Source organism: Bos taurus, chromosome 9 (assembly GCF_002263795.3).
Source record: "Bos taurus isolate L1 Dominette 01449 registration number 42190680 breed Hereford chromosome 9, ARS-UCD2.0, whole genome shotgun sequence".
Taxonomy (NCBI): domain Eukaryota; kingdom Metazoa; phylum Chordata; class Mammalia; order Artiodactyla; family Bovidae; genus Bos; species Bos taurus.
This window is the reverse complement of record NC_037336.1, coordinates 12,471,713-12,487,483: the sequence shown is the minus strand read 5'-3', so window position 1 is coordinate 12,487,483 and position 15,771 is coordinate 12,471,713. Positions and strand designations below refer to the sequence as shown.

Genomic DNA, 15,771 nt, shown 5'->3' with positions numbered 1-15,771 from the left:
GGAGAAGGCAATGGAAACCCACTCCAGTACTCTTGCCTGGAAAATCCCATGGATGGAGGAGCCTGGTGGGCTGCAGTCCATGGGGTCGCTAAGAGTCGGACATGACTGAGCGACTTCACTTTCACTTTTCACTTTCATGCATTGGAGGAGGAAACGGCAACCCACTCCAGTGTTCTTGCCTGGAGAATCCCAGGGATGGTGGGGCCTGGTGGGCTGCTGTCTATGGGGTCGCACAGAGTTGGACACGACTGAAGTGACTTAGCAGCAGCAGCAGCTGCCTTCAGGCAGCTGACATTTGGTTCCTTTGTGTAGGTTACATCTTACCAACCTCATCCAAAAGAGCCACATTTGAACACGTTTCACTATTACATAGGTTCAGCTGGACCACGAATCAAATCATTACACATATATCAAATAAAAGACTGAGAAGTGCATAGTTACCTTAAGTGTAAGTACAAATCTTGCTTTTGTTCTAGTGGGTATTCATTATGTATTTATCTGTGAGGTTTTCTTCCAAAGAAGCTGAGTTGGTAGAGGTAAAATAACAAATGAAGAAAAGGCCTGAAGTGGAAACTAAGCTCCAACCACACCTACACTACGTCAAACTGAATCTGTGAAGTCACAGCTGACAGGCCTAAAGGTGGCTGAGTTACAGATGACACAACACCGTCTTCAGCATCACATGCTACACCAAGTCCCAGAAAGATTCAAGAGAGGAAGAGGAAGATTAAAGGACCAAGATGTGCCCATGTATCTGCAGCTGAGAACAGCTATCAAAAGGCAGCAAACATGTGGGAGAGAACATGCTCTTTAGCTTAGGGGCCAGAAATACACTGGCATTGCCTCTGGAATTGGATTAAAACCAAATTCTCAGCCAGTTCAGTCTCTCAGTTATGTCTGACTCTTTATGATCCCATGGACTGCAGCATGCCAGGCTTCCCTGTCCATCACCATCTCCTGGGCTTGCTCAAACTCATGTCCATCGCATCAGTGATGCCATCTAACCATCTCATCCTCGTCTCCTTCTCTTCCCACCCTCAATCTTTTCCAGCATCAGGGTCTTTTCCATGGAGTCAGCTCTTCGCATCATGTGGCCAAAGTATTGGAGTTTCAGCTTCAGCATCAGTCCTTCCAGTGAATATTCAGGACTGATTTCCTTTAGGATTGACTGGTTTGATCTCCTTGAGTCCAAGGGACTCTCAAGAGTCTTCTCCAACATCACAGTTCAAAAGCATAAATTCTTTGGTGCTCGGCTTTCTTTACAGTCCAACTCTCACATCCATACATGACTACTGAAAATAGCTTTGACTAGATGGACCTTGGTTGGCAAAGTAATGTCTCTGCTTCTTAATATGCGGTCTAGGCTGGTCATAGCTTTTCCTCCATGGAGCAAGGGTCTTTGAGTTTCATGGCTGCAGTCACCATCTGCAGTGATTTTGGAACCCCCAAAAATAAAGTCTCTCACTGTTTCCATTGTTTCCCCATCTATTTGCCTTGAAGTGATGGGATTGGATGCCATGATCTTAATTTTCTGAATGTTGAGTTTTAAGCCAACTTTTTCACTCTCCTCTTTCACTTTCATCAAGAAGCTCTTTAGTTCTTCTTCCCTTTCTGCCAGAAGGGTGGTGACATCTGCATATGTGAGTTTATTGATATTTCTCTTGGCAATCTTGATTCTAGTATGTGTTTCATCCAGGCTGGCATTTCACATGATACACTCTGCATATAAGTTAAATAAGCAGGGTGATGTCCAACCTTAATGTACTTCTTTCCCTACTTGGAACCAGTCTGTTGTTCCATGTCCAGTTCTAACTGTTGCTTCTTGACCTGCATACAGATTTCTCAGGAGGCAGGTAAGATGGATAGGTATTACCAGCTTTTGAAGAATTTTCCACAGTTTGTTGTGATCCACACAGTCAAAGGTTTTGGCGTAGTCAACAGAACAGAAGTAGATGTTTTTCTGGAAATTTCTTATGTTTTTGATGATCCAACAGATGTGGTTCCTCTGCCTTTTCTAAATCCAGCTTGAACATCTGGAATTTCACAGTCCACATACTGTTGAAGCCTGGCTTGGAGAATTTTGAGCATTACTTTGCTAGCGTGTGAGATGAGTGCAATTGTGTGGTAGTTTGAACATTCTTTGGCAATTTTTAATTGGTTTTAAAGTCTGAAACGGGACATTCCTGCAGTCAGCTGTGAACCAACTTTATCCTATAGAAGCTGAATGAGTCCTACTAAACTGTTTGCCTTGTGAATTGTTCGGGTCCCTTATAGTACTAGAAGCTCTCGTGCCATAATTTCGCATCGAGCTACAGTGTTTCATGGTGTAGCTTGAGTGGAGATTCAAAAAGAGAGGAGATCTTCAGAGTAAAACCAAGTGCCTGCACGGATGTGCCCTGGGGGCCAGGTGGGCCCCTCGGGGGCTTGGAGCTGGTGCCCAGTTTCCTCTGCACTTCATCTGGCAGAAGAGGGGCAGCCAGACAAACAGACTGCATGAGCGAAGGCCAAGCAAGGTGTTTCAAGGTTGATGTAACTTAGAATTGCACTAGAGTCACTTCTGTAACTGCAGTGCTTTTCAAGCAGTCACGTTTCCACAAAGTCCAGTTGAATGAAAGGAAACTCTTGAAATAGGCAGGTGTGTGGGGAGCCCACCCACTTCCCCATGCTCAGAACAAGTGTCCAGGACATGGACACAGCACTGGCATAAAAGATGGAACAAAGGATTCCTCTGACAGAGCGCGTGCAAAGGGTTTCTCCACTTCCTCCTTAAGCATTGGGTGACGAAGGTATCTAAAGATGCTCAACAATTTCTGAAACAGAATGGAAAACCCTTTGCTGATGAGGAGCTTAGCCTAAACTAGCTTGTAACTAAAACCCCCAGTTTCTCAGGTTGGAAACAGTGGAAATAAGTGAGCTCACCAGGAACTTCCAGCATTTGGATTTGCTGCTGCTGCTGCTAAGTCGCTTCAGTCATGGCCGACTCTGTGCGACCCCATAGATGGCAGCCCACCAGGCTCCCCCATCCCTGGGATTCTCCAGGCAAGAATACTGGAGTGGGTTGCCATTTCCCTCTCCAATGCATGAAGGTGAAAAGTGAAAGTGAAGTCGCTCAGTCGTGTCCGACTCTTAGTGACCCCATGGACTGCAGCCTACTGGGCTCCTCCGTCCATGAGATTTGAGTGGCTGCCAAAGAAATAGGAAGGAGAAAAGAGCAAGGAAACCAAATGCAACTGTTGAATAACGACAACTACGACATTCACAATTACAAGAAGCTATAGTACACAGGGTTTTACTATTCTTCCCCCAAAGAAATAAAAACATTCCATTTTTTAAAAAATAGGTCAAATTCTTCAAAAATGTCAGTGTTGTAAAAGACAGAAAGGCTGAGGAACTGTTCTAGATAAAAGAAGACCACAGAGACCTGATGACTAAACACCATGTGTGACCCTAGACTGGAGGGAAAAATGCTACAAGGACATTATTGGGTCAACTGGCAAAACTAGGATACAGCCAGCAGATTAGATAAGGGGTTGTACTAACATCCAATTTAAGTACAGAAGATTATGCAGACTCATAGTCTTCCTTTTGAAAATCCATACTGAAATATTTAGGGATTAAAGGCCATGATGTAGGCAGCTCACTTGAAAAAATAATTAAAATTTGAGATATAATTGACTAAAATTTTCAATTTTATGATATACTTTAAAATATATCACTCCGAGGTGCCAGATCTTAACTCTGGAATGTTTTATAGTTTCAGGCTGGCACCCAGGTGACTGGAATCTCTTTGAAGCGACAGCAGCCAGGGAGTTGTAGAGATGTGATATTTATTCAGGGACTGTAAGGTGGGGACCCAAATTTCAGAGGGGAAAACACTTTATCAGGTCTCATGGTTACAGTGGGTATAATAAGCCATACATGTAATTATTCTTGAGGCCTGCTCATAAATAAGCTTTACCAGGACCGGTACACTTACACATTTCAGCTGACCAAGAGCATAAAGGCAGTACTGCTTACACTGTAGAGCAAAAATAGATCTTTATACTCACGGAAATCAATGCTTCCCCTAATTCAGGGCAATGCTCGAGAACTGTGTATTTTAGCACGGCTCAACTTGACGTGAGAGTTCCAGAGCCAGGACCTCTGGCTCAGTTCCAGTGCCACCATTTACTAGCTGTGTGACTTTCGCAACTCACTCCACCTCTCTGTGCCCCAGCCTCTTCATCTGCAAAACTTGGATAATGAAAATACCTACCTCACTGAGCTGTGAAGCGGATTAAATGAGTTAGCACTCTCAAACCATGAGAGAGCCTGGCCCATGGTGAAGAATCCATGAATGTTAGCTTTTAACGTAAACCAAATGTGGTAATACCAGAGACAGAAGAAGAAAAGGATGCAGTGCCCCAAACCTGGGCGTCCAGGACTCTGATACTCACCTATGACACAGAAGGGCTTTCGGGCGAATCTCAGTCTTCCCTGCCATCCACGGTACCGGCAGCAGCAGCCTGCAGACCAGATTCGAATGATAAACTCCAAACCAAAGACGACGATCATCACGAATTCCTGAAACATCAAACAAGGCATGTCAGGGAGAGGCATTACCGAGCAGACCAGAGCAGGAAGCTCCATGGATATTATACAGTCAGGCACTTCATCTAAAACATCTGGTTGTTAAAGTCGGAAGCTAACATTTCCGTTTCTCCAAATCGAGGTAAACCCAGAGAACATCGGAACCTCACGTTTCCTAGTGTGGAACACTATTTCTCTTCAAGTCTCTAATGTCTTGCAAATTTAGGAGTCAGTTTTAATTCTAAAAGTGCAGCTTGAATTACAGATTCCTCTTGCCTGCTATATGCAGTCCCTTGGTATCCCCAGGAAACTGGTTCCAGGACCCCCTGGACACCAAGATATGCGGATGCTCAAGTCTCTTATGGAAAATGGAGTAGGGCTTGCATGTAATCCATGCAGATCCTTGCATATACTTTGAGTCATCCCTAGATTACTTATAGTACCTAATATGATCAAAAGTTTTGTTAACAGTTTCTGGCACACCGTTCAAGTTTTGCTTCTTGGGAATTTCTGTTTTTTTCCCCAAGTATTTTTGATCTATGGTTGGTTGAACCTGCGGGTGTGAAACCTGGAGATAAGGAGGGCTGACTACATAGTGCAATTGCCCTTAGTTACCTAGTAACATGAAATATTTGAAATGAAAGAGTGAACTCCAAAAATACAGTTTACAGTTTTACAGAAAGCAGATCCTCATTTTGCTGCAAGGAGTGACTTAATCCCTGAGCTCTGAGGAGTTGTTCTGAGACAAAGAGAGGTAAATATTTAGGAGTATACAGAGTTCTTTTGTTATGATGTCAAAAATCTCCTTATAAGACAGCAAGTTTTGACAGTGTTATCATGTGTAGCACACACATCCTTCGCCAGAAATGAGATCCTGAAGCCTCTGGAGATGAAACTTGTTAATTACTAGGCTGCCCTTTGGTGAGAGCTGCCTAGAAAATAACACTTATTCCAGCAGGAAGGCTTTGAGATTTTCTAGGAAGAGTTGTGAGTGAATCCTGGGAAAGGCCAACTAAAGAGGTTCATTGAATAGTGGGTCACAGAATGTAAACCACTGGAATTTGTTAAGAAATGTCTCTGGAGCAAACTTGTCATAGTCACCTTGTCATTCCTTGACTGGGGCAGGCACAGAGCTTATCAACATTTGTTTTCCTTTAAAAATAATATTTCCCTCTTTTGTTTTTAAACAAGCATTGACTCAGCACTTAAAATGTATTAATAGAACAGTATTTATTAATTGAGGCTTCCCTGGTGGCTCAGGTGGTAAAGAATCCACCTGCAATGCAGGAGATCTGGGTTGGGAAGATCCTATGGAGGAGGAAATGATAATCCAGTATTCTTGCTGGGACAACTTCATGGACAGAGGAGACTGGCAGGCTACAGTCCATGGGGTTGCCGAGAGTTAGACATGATTGAGTGACTAACACACATACACAGTTATTAAATGATCTTTGTTATAACTGCTTAATTATAAAAGTGATACATGGTCTTTATTAAAACCTCTAAACATCACAGAAGTGTTGAACGTAGAAAGTGAATGTCCTAATCTACTCTCCATCCTCCTGCCCCACATCCCAAGATAAAAGCCATTATCAAATTTAGAAAAATGGCATTTTTGTTGCAAGTTTCAGGGAAATGTCTGTTTCTTCAGTTAGAGTATGTGATATGCTACACTTTTAAAATGCCTAGTAGAGATACAGGATTCTCTCCTTCTGTTATTTTGCACTAAGTAACCCACAAATATTTCTCATGATGGTAGATAAATCTCCAATATTATGGCTGTTACTTACAGTGACTTAACACTGAAAGTGAAAAGTGAAAGTGAAGTCGCTCAGTCGTGTCCGACTCCTTGTGATCCCATGGACTGTAGCCCACCAGGCTCCTCTGTCCATGGGATTTTTCAGGCAAGAATACTGGAGTGGGTTGCCATTTCCTTCTTCAGGAGATCTTCCTGACCCAGGGATTGAACCTGGGTCTCCTGCACTGCAGGCAGATGCTTTACCTTCTGAGCCACCAGGGAAGTCCTGCCCATGGCTAAATCTCCACAGATGATTTCACGAAGATAACCATAGCATGGTCAGCACACGCTCATTCATGATATGAGGGCTTTGTTTTGGTTTTCTCTGTTTTAGTTTTCAGTATATATCTAGGTGGGCTTCCTTCGTGGGTCAGACTGTAAAGAACCTGCCTGCCATATAAGAGGCCTGGGTTCGATCCCTGGATCGAGAAGATCCCTTGAAGAAAGGAATGGCTACCCACTTCAGTATTCTTGCCTGGAGAATTCCATGGACAGAGAAGACTGGTGGGCTATATAGTCAATGGGGTCACAGAGTCAGACATGAGTGACTAACACTTTGTACACTATATATCTAGGTAGTTGAGTTTATTCATTCTTATGGTGTCTGAAGTGCCATGTTAGGAAGAGCTGGGCAGGCAAGGCTTCCTTTAATCTTCCTCTAGCCTCACACAGAGCCTGTTGACACCCACAGGGCCCATGTATCTGGGCCCATGTCGAGTCTGTGTTTAGTGGGGGTCTACTTTTATCCCTGTCTCCTCCTCCTACTTGAGCCAGGGAGTCTGGTGCTCTACTGGTGGGGGGTTCTATTGTCAGGGATAGCTAAGAAAACTCAAATATGGCTTGAGCAATGAGGCACTATCACATAAAGGTTTTCCTTTTTCATGGAAATAGCTGCTACTGGTAGATGTATGGCCAATATTCTTTAGAACAAAGAATATTAGAATAAAGTAACATTCTATTAGTATAGTAAGGTAGGCCCTCAATAGATGTATAGTCAATATTCTTGAGAACAAAGAGCACTGGAGTAAAGTAATATTCTACTAGTATAGTAAGGTAACATTCTATTAGTATAGTCAGGTAGGTCCTCACTGAATCGTTTCTATGTTGTATCCTGAGGCAGATACATTATAGATTTACTCAGGGGCACTTGTTTAGGAATATTGCTTACTGATTTTTTTTTTAAACAACATTGGGAAAAATCCTTCATTTCCAAATAAAACAAGAGGAAGTTGTAATTGGATTTTACTACAAGGTCACAGTTTCTGCCTTGGAGGAGTAAGACTGGGGTCAGAACTCTCTCCTACTAGAGCATTCCTTCGTCTTCTTTCTGAGGGCCTGGTTTTAGACTTGGCAAACAGTAACCTCAAACTGTCTGGTCACCAAGGGAGCATTAGTGAGGTGACCGTGGAACACCTCTCTTCACAGCCCAGAGCTGCGGGCCATGAGAATGTTCCCTTGCAAGACCTGAGCTCATTTGATTGGGAGCAAAAGCATGAAAACCATTTTGACCAGATTTTGTCTTTTGTTTCCTGAAGTTTCTATCTTATTTCAATTAAAAGGAACAAAGTTCTGTGGAGAAAGAGAGGGAAAGTATTATAAATCTGACTGAACTGGAAGGGAATGAAATTGGAAGATCACCTTTTTTTGGCCCTTTTTCATTTCCCAGCTTTGTTGAGGTATAATTGGCAAGTAGAAATTGTGTATATTTGAGATGTACATATACACAATGTACATATACATGATGTCGTAACGTATGTATACATTGTGAACTGATTACCGTAATCAAGCTAACATATCCATCACCTCACATAGGTAACATTTTTTGTGTGTGTGTGTGTGATAGTGAGAACACTTAAAATTTGATCTCTTAGCAAATTTCCAGTACACACTGAAACTACTGTTACCTTCAGTTAGCAGGCTGTACATTAGGTCTCTAGGACTAATTCCTCTGCATGACTTACACGTGGTGCCCTTGGTCTGGTGTATCTCTTTTCCCCCATCCTCTAGTTACTGGTAGTTACTCTACTCTCTGTTTCTTGAGTTCAACTTTTTAGATTCCACATATAGGTGAGATCATGCAGTACTTGTGTTTCTGTGTCAGACTTACTTCATTTATCATAATGTCTTCCAACTTCATGTTACTGCAAGATATTTGGCAAAGCCAATACAATATTGTAAAGTTTAAAAATAAAATAAAATTTAAAAAAAAGTGGAAAAAATTACTTTTTTTTAAGACTGACTAATATTCTTATATGTTTCTGCCAATGTATCTATCTATCTATGTCACATCTATTTGTCCATTGATGGACACTGAGGTTGCTTCCATACCTTGGCTATTGTGAATAGTGCTGCAATGAACATGTGGGTGTGAATATCTCTTTGAGATCATGACTTTATTTCTGCTGGATCATATGGTAGTTCTAGCTTTAATTTTCTGAGAAACCTCCATACTGTTTTCTACAATTTACATTCCAACCAGTAGGTTAGGAGGGTCCCCTTTTTTCTTCATTCTCATTTGCACTTGTTATCTCATGTCTTTTTGGTAATAGCCTTTCTAAAATATGTGAGGTGATATCTCATTGTGGCTTTGACTTGCATTTCTGATGATTAGTGATGTTGAACATCTTTTCATATACCTGTTTGGTCATTTGTATGTTTTCTTTTGAGAAATGCCTATCCAGGTCCTTTGCTCATTTTAAAATCAGGTTATTTAACTAATTTTTGTTATTGAGTTATGAAAGGTCCTTATGTATTTGGATATTAACTTCTTATTAGATATTTGGTGTGCAAGGTCTTCTCCCATCTCAAAGGCTGTATCTTCACTCTGTTGATGGTGTCCTTTTATGCACAGAAGATTTTTAGTTAGATGCAATCCCACCTGTTTATTTTTGTCTTTGTTATTTGTGATTTTGGAGTTATATCAAGAAAACCAAAAGGCATATACTGTATGATATCACTTACATGTGGAATCTAAAAAATAAAAATAATCAGTGAATATGACAATAAAGAAGCTGACTCACAAATACAGAGAACTAACTAATGGTTATCAGTCGGGAGAGGGGAAACAGGAGGGATAAATGGGGGGAAGTAAGAGGCACAAACTACTAGGTATAAAATAAATAACCTACATGGACATATAGTATAGGTACAACATAGGAAATAAGCTGATATTTTATAATAACTATTAATGGAATACAACCTTTAACAATTGTGAATCGTGTTGTACACCTAAATTTTATATAATATTGTATATTAACTATACCTTGATTAAAAAAAAAAAAACTCATTGCCCAAACTAATGTCAAGAAGCTCCTTCTCCATGTTTTCTTTTAATAGTGCTATATTTTCAGTTCAGTTCAGTCACTCAGCTATGTTTGACTCTGCGACCCCATGGACTGCAGCACACTAGGCTTCCCTGTCCATCACCAACTCCCAGAGCTTGTTCAAACTCATGTCCATTGAGTCGGTGATGCCATCCAACCATCTCATCCTCTGTTTCCCCCTTCTCCTACTGCCATCAATCTTTCCCAGCATCAGGGTCTTTTCCAATGTGTTAGATCTTCACATCAGATGGCCAAAGTATTGGAGTTTCAGCTTTAGCATTAGTCCTTCCAATGAATATTCAGGACTGATCTCCTTTAGGATGGACTGGTTGGATCTCCTTGCAGTCCAAAGCACTCTCAAGAGTCTTCTCCAACACCATAGTTCAAAAGTGAAGTCGCTCAGTCGTGTCCAACTCTTTTCGACCCCATGGACTGTAGCCTACCAGGCTCCTCTGTCCATGGGATTTTCCAGGCGAGAGTACTGGAGTGGGCTGCCATTTCCTTCTCCAGGGGATCTTCCCAACCCAGGGGTTGAACCTGGGTCTCCTGCATTGCAAGCAGATGCTTTACCGTCTGAGCCACCGGTGCTCAGCTTTCTTTATAGTCCAAATCTCACATCCATACATGACTACTGGAAAAACCATAGCTTTGACAAGACGGACCTTTTTTTTTTTTGGCAAAGTAATGTCTCTACTTTTTAATATGCTGTCTAGGCTGGCCATAGCTTTTCTTCCAAGGAGCAAGCCTCTTTGAGTTTCATGGCTGCAGTCACCATCTGCAGTAATTTTGGAGCCTAAGAAAATAAAGTCAGCCACTCTTTCCATTGTTTTCCCATCTATGTGCCATGAAGTGATGGGACTGGATGCCATGATCTTAGTTTTTTGAATGTTGAGTTTTAAGCCAGCTTTTTCACTCTCCTCTTTCACTTTCATCAAGAGACTCTTTAGTTCCTCTTCATTTTCTGCCATAAGGGTGGTGTCATCTGCATATCTGAGGTTATTGATATTTCTCCCAGCAATCATGAGTATACTTTCAGGCTTTACTTTTAAGTCTTTCATCCATTTTGAGTTAATTTTTGTACACTGTGGGGGATAAGGGTCCAATTTCATTCTTCTAAGTGTGGATATCCAATTTTCTCATTCGTGATAAAAACTCTCAGCAAGTCAGAACTAGAAGTTTGTGCTCTCAATTTGATAAATGTCATCTACAAAACCATTAGAGTTAATGTCATACTTAATGATGAAAGAGTGAAAGCTTTTCTCCAAAAATCAAGAACAAGGAAAGATGTTAGTTTCATCACCCTTATTCAACATAATTGCATATTATAGTCACTGCAATAAGGCAAGTAAAAGAAATAAAAGGCATGCAAATTGGAAAGGCAGACATAAAAAGTCTATATTTGCAGATGCATGATTGTCTAAGGAGAAAATCACAAGGAATTTATCAAAAACCTCTTAGAACTAATCAGTGAATTCAGTAAGGTTGTAAGTTATAAGATCAACATAAAAAAAAAAAAACACATTTCTGCATACTAAAAAAAAAGATGTGGAAGCCATACTTAAAAGCACAATATTATTTATGACCATTCCAAAGGAAATAAAATGTTTAGCTATTCATTTAACAAAATCTGTACAGGATATGCATACTGAAAATTACAAAATGTTGATAAAAGAAATCAGAGAAAACCTAAGTAAATGGAAATACCGTGTTCATGAATTAGAAGGTGCAACATGATACAGATGGCAACTTCTCCCAAACTGATTTGTAGTTTTAATAAAATTCTTATCAAAATCTCAGCAACTTTTTTTTGTAGATGTAAAGAAACTTATTCTAAAGTTTATATGGAAAGGTACAGACTCTAGAATAGCTTACAAAAAAAAAAAAAAAAAAAAAGAAAAGAAAACTCCCAAGAAAGGGAAAAAAGTGGGAGGAATTACTTTATCTCATATGAAAAACCTCTATGTAGCTCCAGTAATCAAGACTGTGTGGTCTTGGCAGAGGGACAGACATGTAGATAATGATGGAACACAAAAGAGAACCTAGAAATGTATTCAGACAAACATGCTCAATTGATTATTTGACAAAGATACAAAAGTAGTTCAACAGAGGAAGAAATAGTTGATTACTGAAAGTAATCAATGCTGGGGCAATTTGACCTCCAAATGCAATGAAATGAACCTCTATATCTCACACCTTATACAAAAATTGATCCAGAATGGATTATGGGCTTAAGTGTTAAAGCCATAAAACTTTTAGTAAAAAACATAAGAGAAAATATTTAGGATTCAAGCTAAGAAAAGAGTTCATAGACTTCATACCAAAAGCATAAGGAAAAATTGATAAATCAGACTTTTTCAAAAGTACAGGATGAAATGTCCTATAGATATCAATTAGGTCTAACTGGTCTATTGTATCGTTTAAAGTTTGTGTTTCCTTGTTAATTTTCTGTTTAGTTGATCTATCCATAGGTGTGAGTGGGGTATTAAAGTCTCCCACTATTATTGTGTTATTGTTAATTTCTCCTTTCATACTTGTTAGCATTTGTCTTACATATTGCAGTGCTCCCGAGTTGGGTGCATATATATTTATAATTGTTATATCTTCTTCTTGGATTGATCCTTTGATCATTATGTAGTGACCATCTTTGTCTCTTTTCACAGCCTTTGTTTTAAAGTCTATTTTATCTGATATGAGTATGGCTACTCCTGCTTTCTTTTGGTCCCTGTTTGCATGGAAAATCTTTTTCCAGCCCTTCACTTTCAGTCTGTATGTGTCCCCTGTTTTGAGGTGGGTCTCTTGTAGACAACATATGTAGGGGTAGATGTAAAAATCCTTAACAAAATTCTAGCAATCAGAATCCAACAACACATTAAAAAGATCATACACCATGACCAAGTGGACTTTATCCCAGGGATGCAAGGATTCTTCAATATCCACAAATCAATCAATGTAATACACCACATTAACAAATTGAAAAATAAAAACCATATGATTATCTCAATAGATGTAGAGAAAGCCTTTGACAAAATTCAACATGCATTTATGATAAACACTCTTCAGAAAGCAGGAATAGAAGGAACATACCTCAACATAATAAAAGCTATATATGACAAACCCACAGCAAACATTATCCTCAATGGTGAAAAATTGAAAGCATTTCCTTTAAAGTCAGGAACAAGACAAGGGTGCCCACTTTCACCATTACTATTCAACATAGTTTTGAAAGTTTTGGCCACAGCAATCAGAGCAGAAAAAGAAATAAAAGGAATCCAAATTGGAAAAGAAGAAGTAAAACTCTCACTATTTGCAGATGACATGATCCTCTACATATAAAACCCTAAAGACTCCACCAGAAAATTACTAGAACTAATCAATGATTATAGTAAAGTTGCAGGATATAAAATCAACACACAGAAATCCCTTGCATTCCTATACACTAATAATGAGAAAATAGAAAGAGAAATTAAGGAAACAATTCCATTCACCATTGCAACGGAAAGAATAAAATACTTAGGAATATATCTACCTAAAGAAACTAAAGACCTATATATAGAAAACTATAAAACACTGGTGAAAGAAATCAAAGAGGACACTAATAGATGGAGAAATATACCATGTTCATGGATTGGAAGAATCAATATAGTCAAAATGAGTATACTACCCAAAGCAATTTATAGACTCAACGTGATCCCTATCAAGCTACCAACGGTATTCTTCACAGAGCTAGAACAAATAATTTCACAATTTGTATGGAAATACAAAAAACCTCGAATAGCCAAAGCTATCTTGAGGAAGAAGAATGGAACTGGAGGAATCAACGTACCTGACTTCAGGCTCTACTACAAAGCCACAGTTATCAAGACAGTATGGTACTGGCACAAAGACAGAAATATAGATCAATAGAACAAAATAGAAAGCCCAGAGATAAATTCACACAAATATGGACACCTTGTCTTTGACAAAGGAGGCAAGAATATACAATGGATTAAAGACAATCTCTTTAACAAGTGGTGCTGGGAAATCTGGTCAACCACTTGTAAAAGAATGAAACTAGAACACTTTCTAACACCATATACAAAAATAAACTCAAAATGGATTAAAGATCTAAACGTAAGACCAGAAACTATAAAACTCCTAGAGGAGAACATAGGCAAAACACTCTATGACATACATCACAGCAGGATCCTCTATGACCCACCTCCCAGAATATTGGAAATAAAAGCAAAAATAAACAAATGGGACCTAATTAAACTTAAAAGCTTCTGCACATCAAAGGATACTATTAGCAAGGTGAAAAGGCAGCCTTCAGAATGGGAGAAAATAATAGCAAATGAAGCAACTGACAAACAACTAATCTCAAAAATATGCAAGCAACTCCTACAGCTCAACTCCAGAAAAATAAATGACCCAATCAAAAAACGGACCAAAGAACTAAACAGACATTTCTCCAAAGAAGACATACAGATGGCTAACAAACACATGAAAAGATGCTCAACATCACTCATTATCAGAGAAATGCAAATCAAAACCACTATGAGGTACCATTTCACGCCAGTCAGAATGGCTGCAATCCAAAAGTCTACAAGCAATAAATGCTGGAGAGGGTGTGGAGAAAAGGGAACCCTCTTACACTGTTGGTGGGAATGCAAACTAGTACAGCCACTATGGAGAACAGTGTGGAGATTCCTTAAAAAACTGGAAATAGAACTGCCTTATGATCCAGCAGTCCCACTGCTGGGCATACACACTGAGGAAACCAGAAGGGAAAGAGACAGTGTTCATCGCAGCACTGTTTATAATAGCCAGGACATGGAAGCAACCTAGATGTCCATCAGCAGATGAATGGATAAGAAAGCGGTGGTACATATACACAATGGAGTATTACTCAGCCATTAAAAAGAATACATTTGAATCAGTTCTAATGAGGTGGATGAAACTGGAGCCTATTATACAGAATGAAGTAAGCCAGAAAGAAAAACACCAATACAGTATACTAACGCATATATATGGAATTTAGAAAGATGCTAACAATAACCCTGTGTACGAGACAGCAAAAGAGACACTGATGTATAGAACAGTCTTATGTACTCTGTTGCAGAGGGAGAGGGTGGGAAGATTTGGGAGAATGGCATTGAAACATGTATAATATCATGTATGAAACGAGTTGCCAGTCCAGGTTCGATGCACGATACTGGATGCTTGGGGCTGGTGCACTGGGACAACCCAGAGGGATGGTATGGGGAGGGAGGAAGGAGGGTTCAGGATGGGGAACAAATGTATACCTGTGGTGGATTCATTTCGATATTTGGCAAAACTAATACAATATTGTAAAGTTTAAAAATTAAAATAAAAAAAAGTACAGGATGAAAAGACAAGCTATAGACTCACACACACAGAGAATATTTGCAAAAGACATATTTGACAAAGGACAAGTATTGAGAAAGTATAAAAACTCTCAAGAGTTAACACTTATTCTTCTAAGACTCTTCTAAAAATCGTAGAGGAAGGAGGTCTCCCAAGTTCATTCTATGAGGCCACAATCATCCAGATACCAAAGTGAAACAAAGACATCACACACACACACACACACATACACACACACACAAATTACATGCTAATATCACTGATGAACATAGATGTAAAAATCATCAACAAAATACTAGTAAACTGAATCCAACAATACATTAAAAGGATCATGCAACATGATCAACTGTGATTTATTCCTGACATGTGAAGATTCTTCAATATATGCTAATCAATGTGATACACCATATTAACGAACTGAAGAATAAAAATCATAGGATCATCTCAGTAGATGAAGGAAAAGCTTCTGACAAAATCTAACACTCATCTATAAATAAAAACTATCCAGAAAGTGGGCATTGAGGGAACCTACTTCAACATAATAGAGGCCATATATGACAAACTCACAGCAAACATCATTCTCAATGGTGAAAAACTGAAAGCATTTTCTCTAAGATCAGGAACAAGACAAGGATACCCACTCTTGTCACTACTATTCAACATAGTTTTGGAAGTCCTATCCACAGCAGTCAGAAAGGAAAGAAATAAAAGGAATTC

At 39.4% G+C, this 15,771-nt stretch overlaps 1 protein-coding gene across 3 annotated transcripts in view; it reads right to left on the bottom strand.

Annotated features, from left to right (window-relative positions):
- KCNQ5 (potassium voltage-gated channel subfamily Q member 5) overlaps positions 1-15,771 on the bottom strand; it is a 649,180-nt gene that overhangs the window by 164,117 nt on the left and 469,292 nt on the right. For all 3 annotated transcript variants that reach the window (XM_024996914.2, XM_024996913.2, XM_024996915.2), the window contains exon 3: positions 4,437-4,563. In XM_024996914.2, coding sequence (XP_024852682.1) covers positions 4,437-4,563 — 127 coding nt within the window. The remainder of the gene's footprint in view (positions 1-4,436; positions 4,564-15,771) is intronic.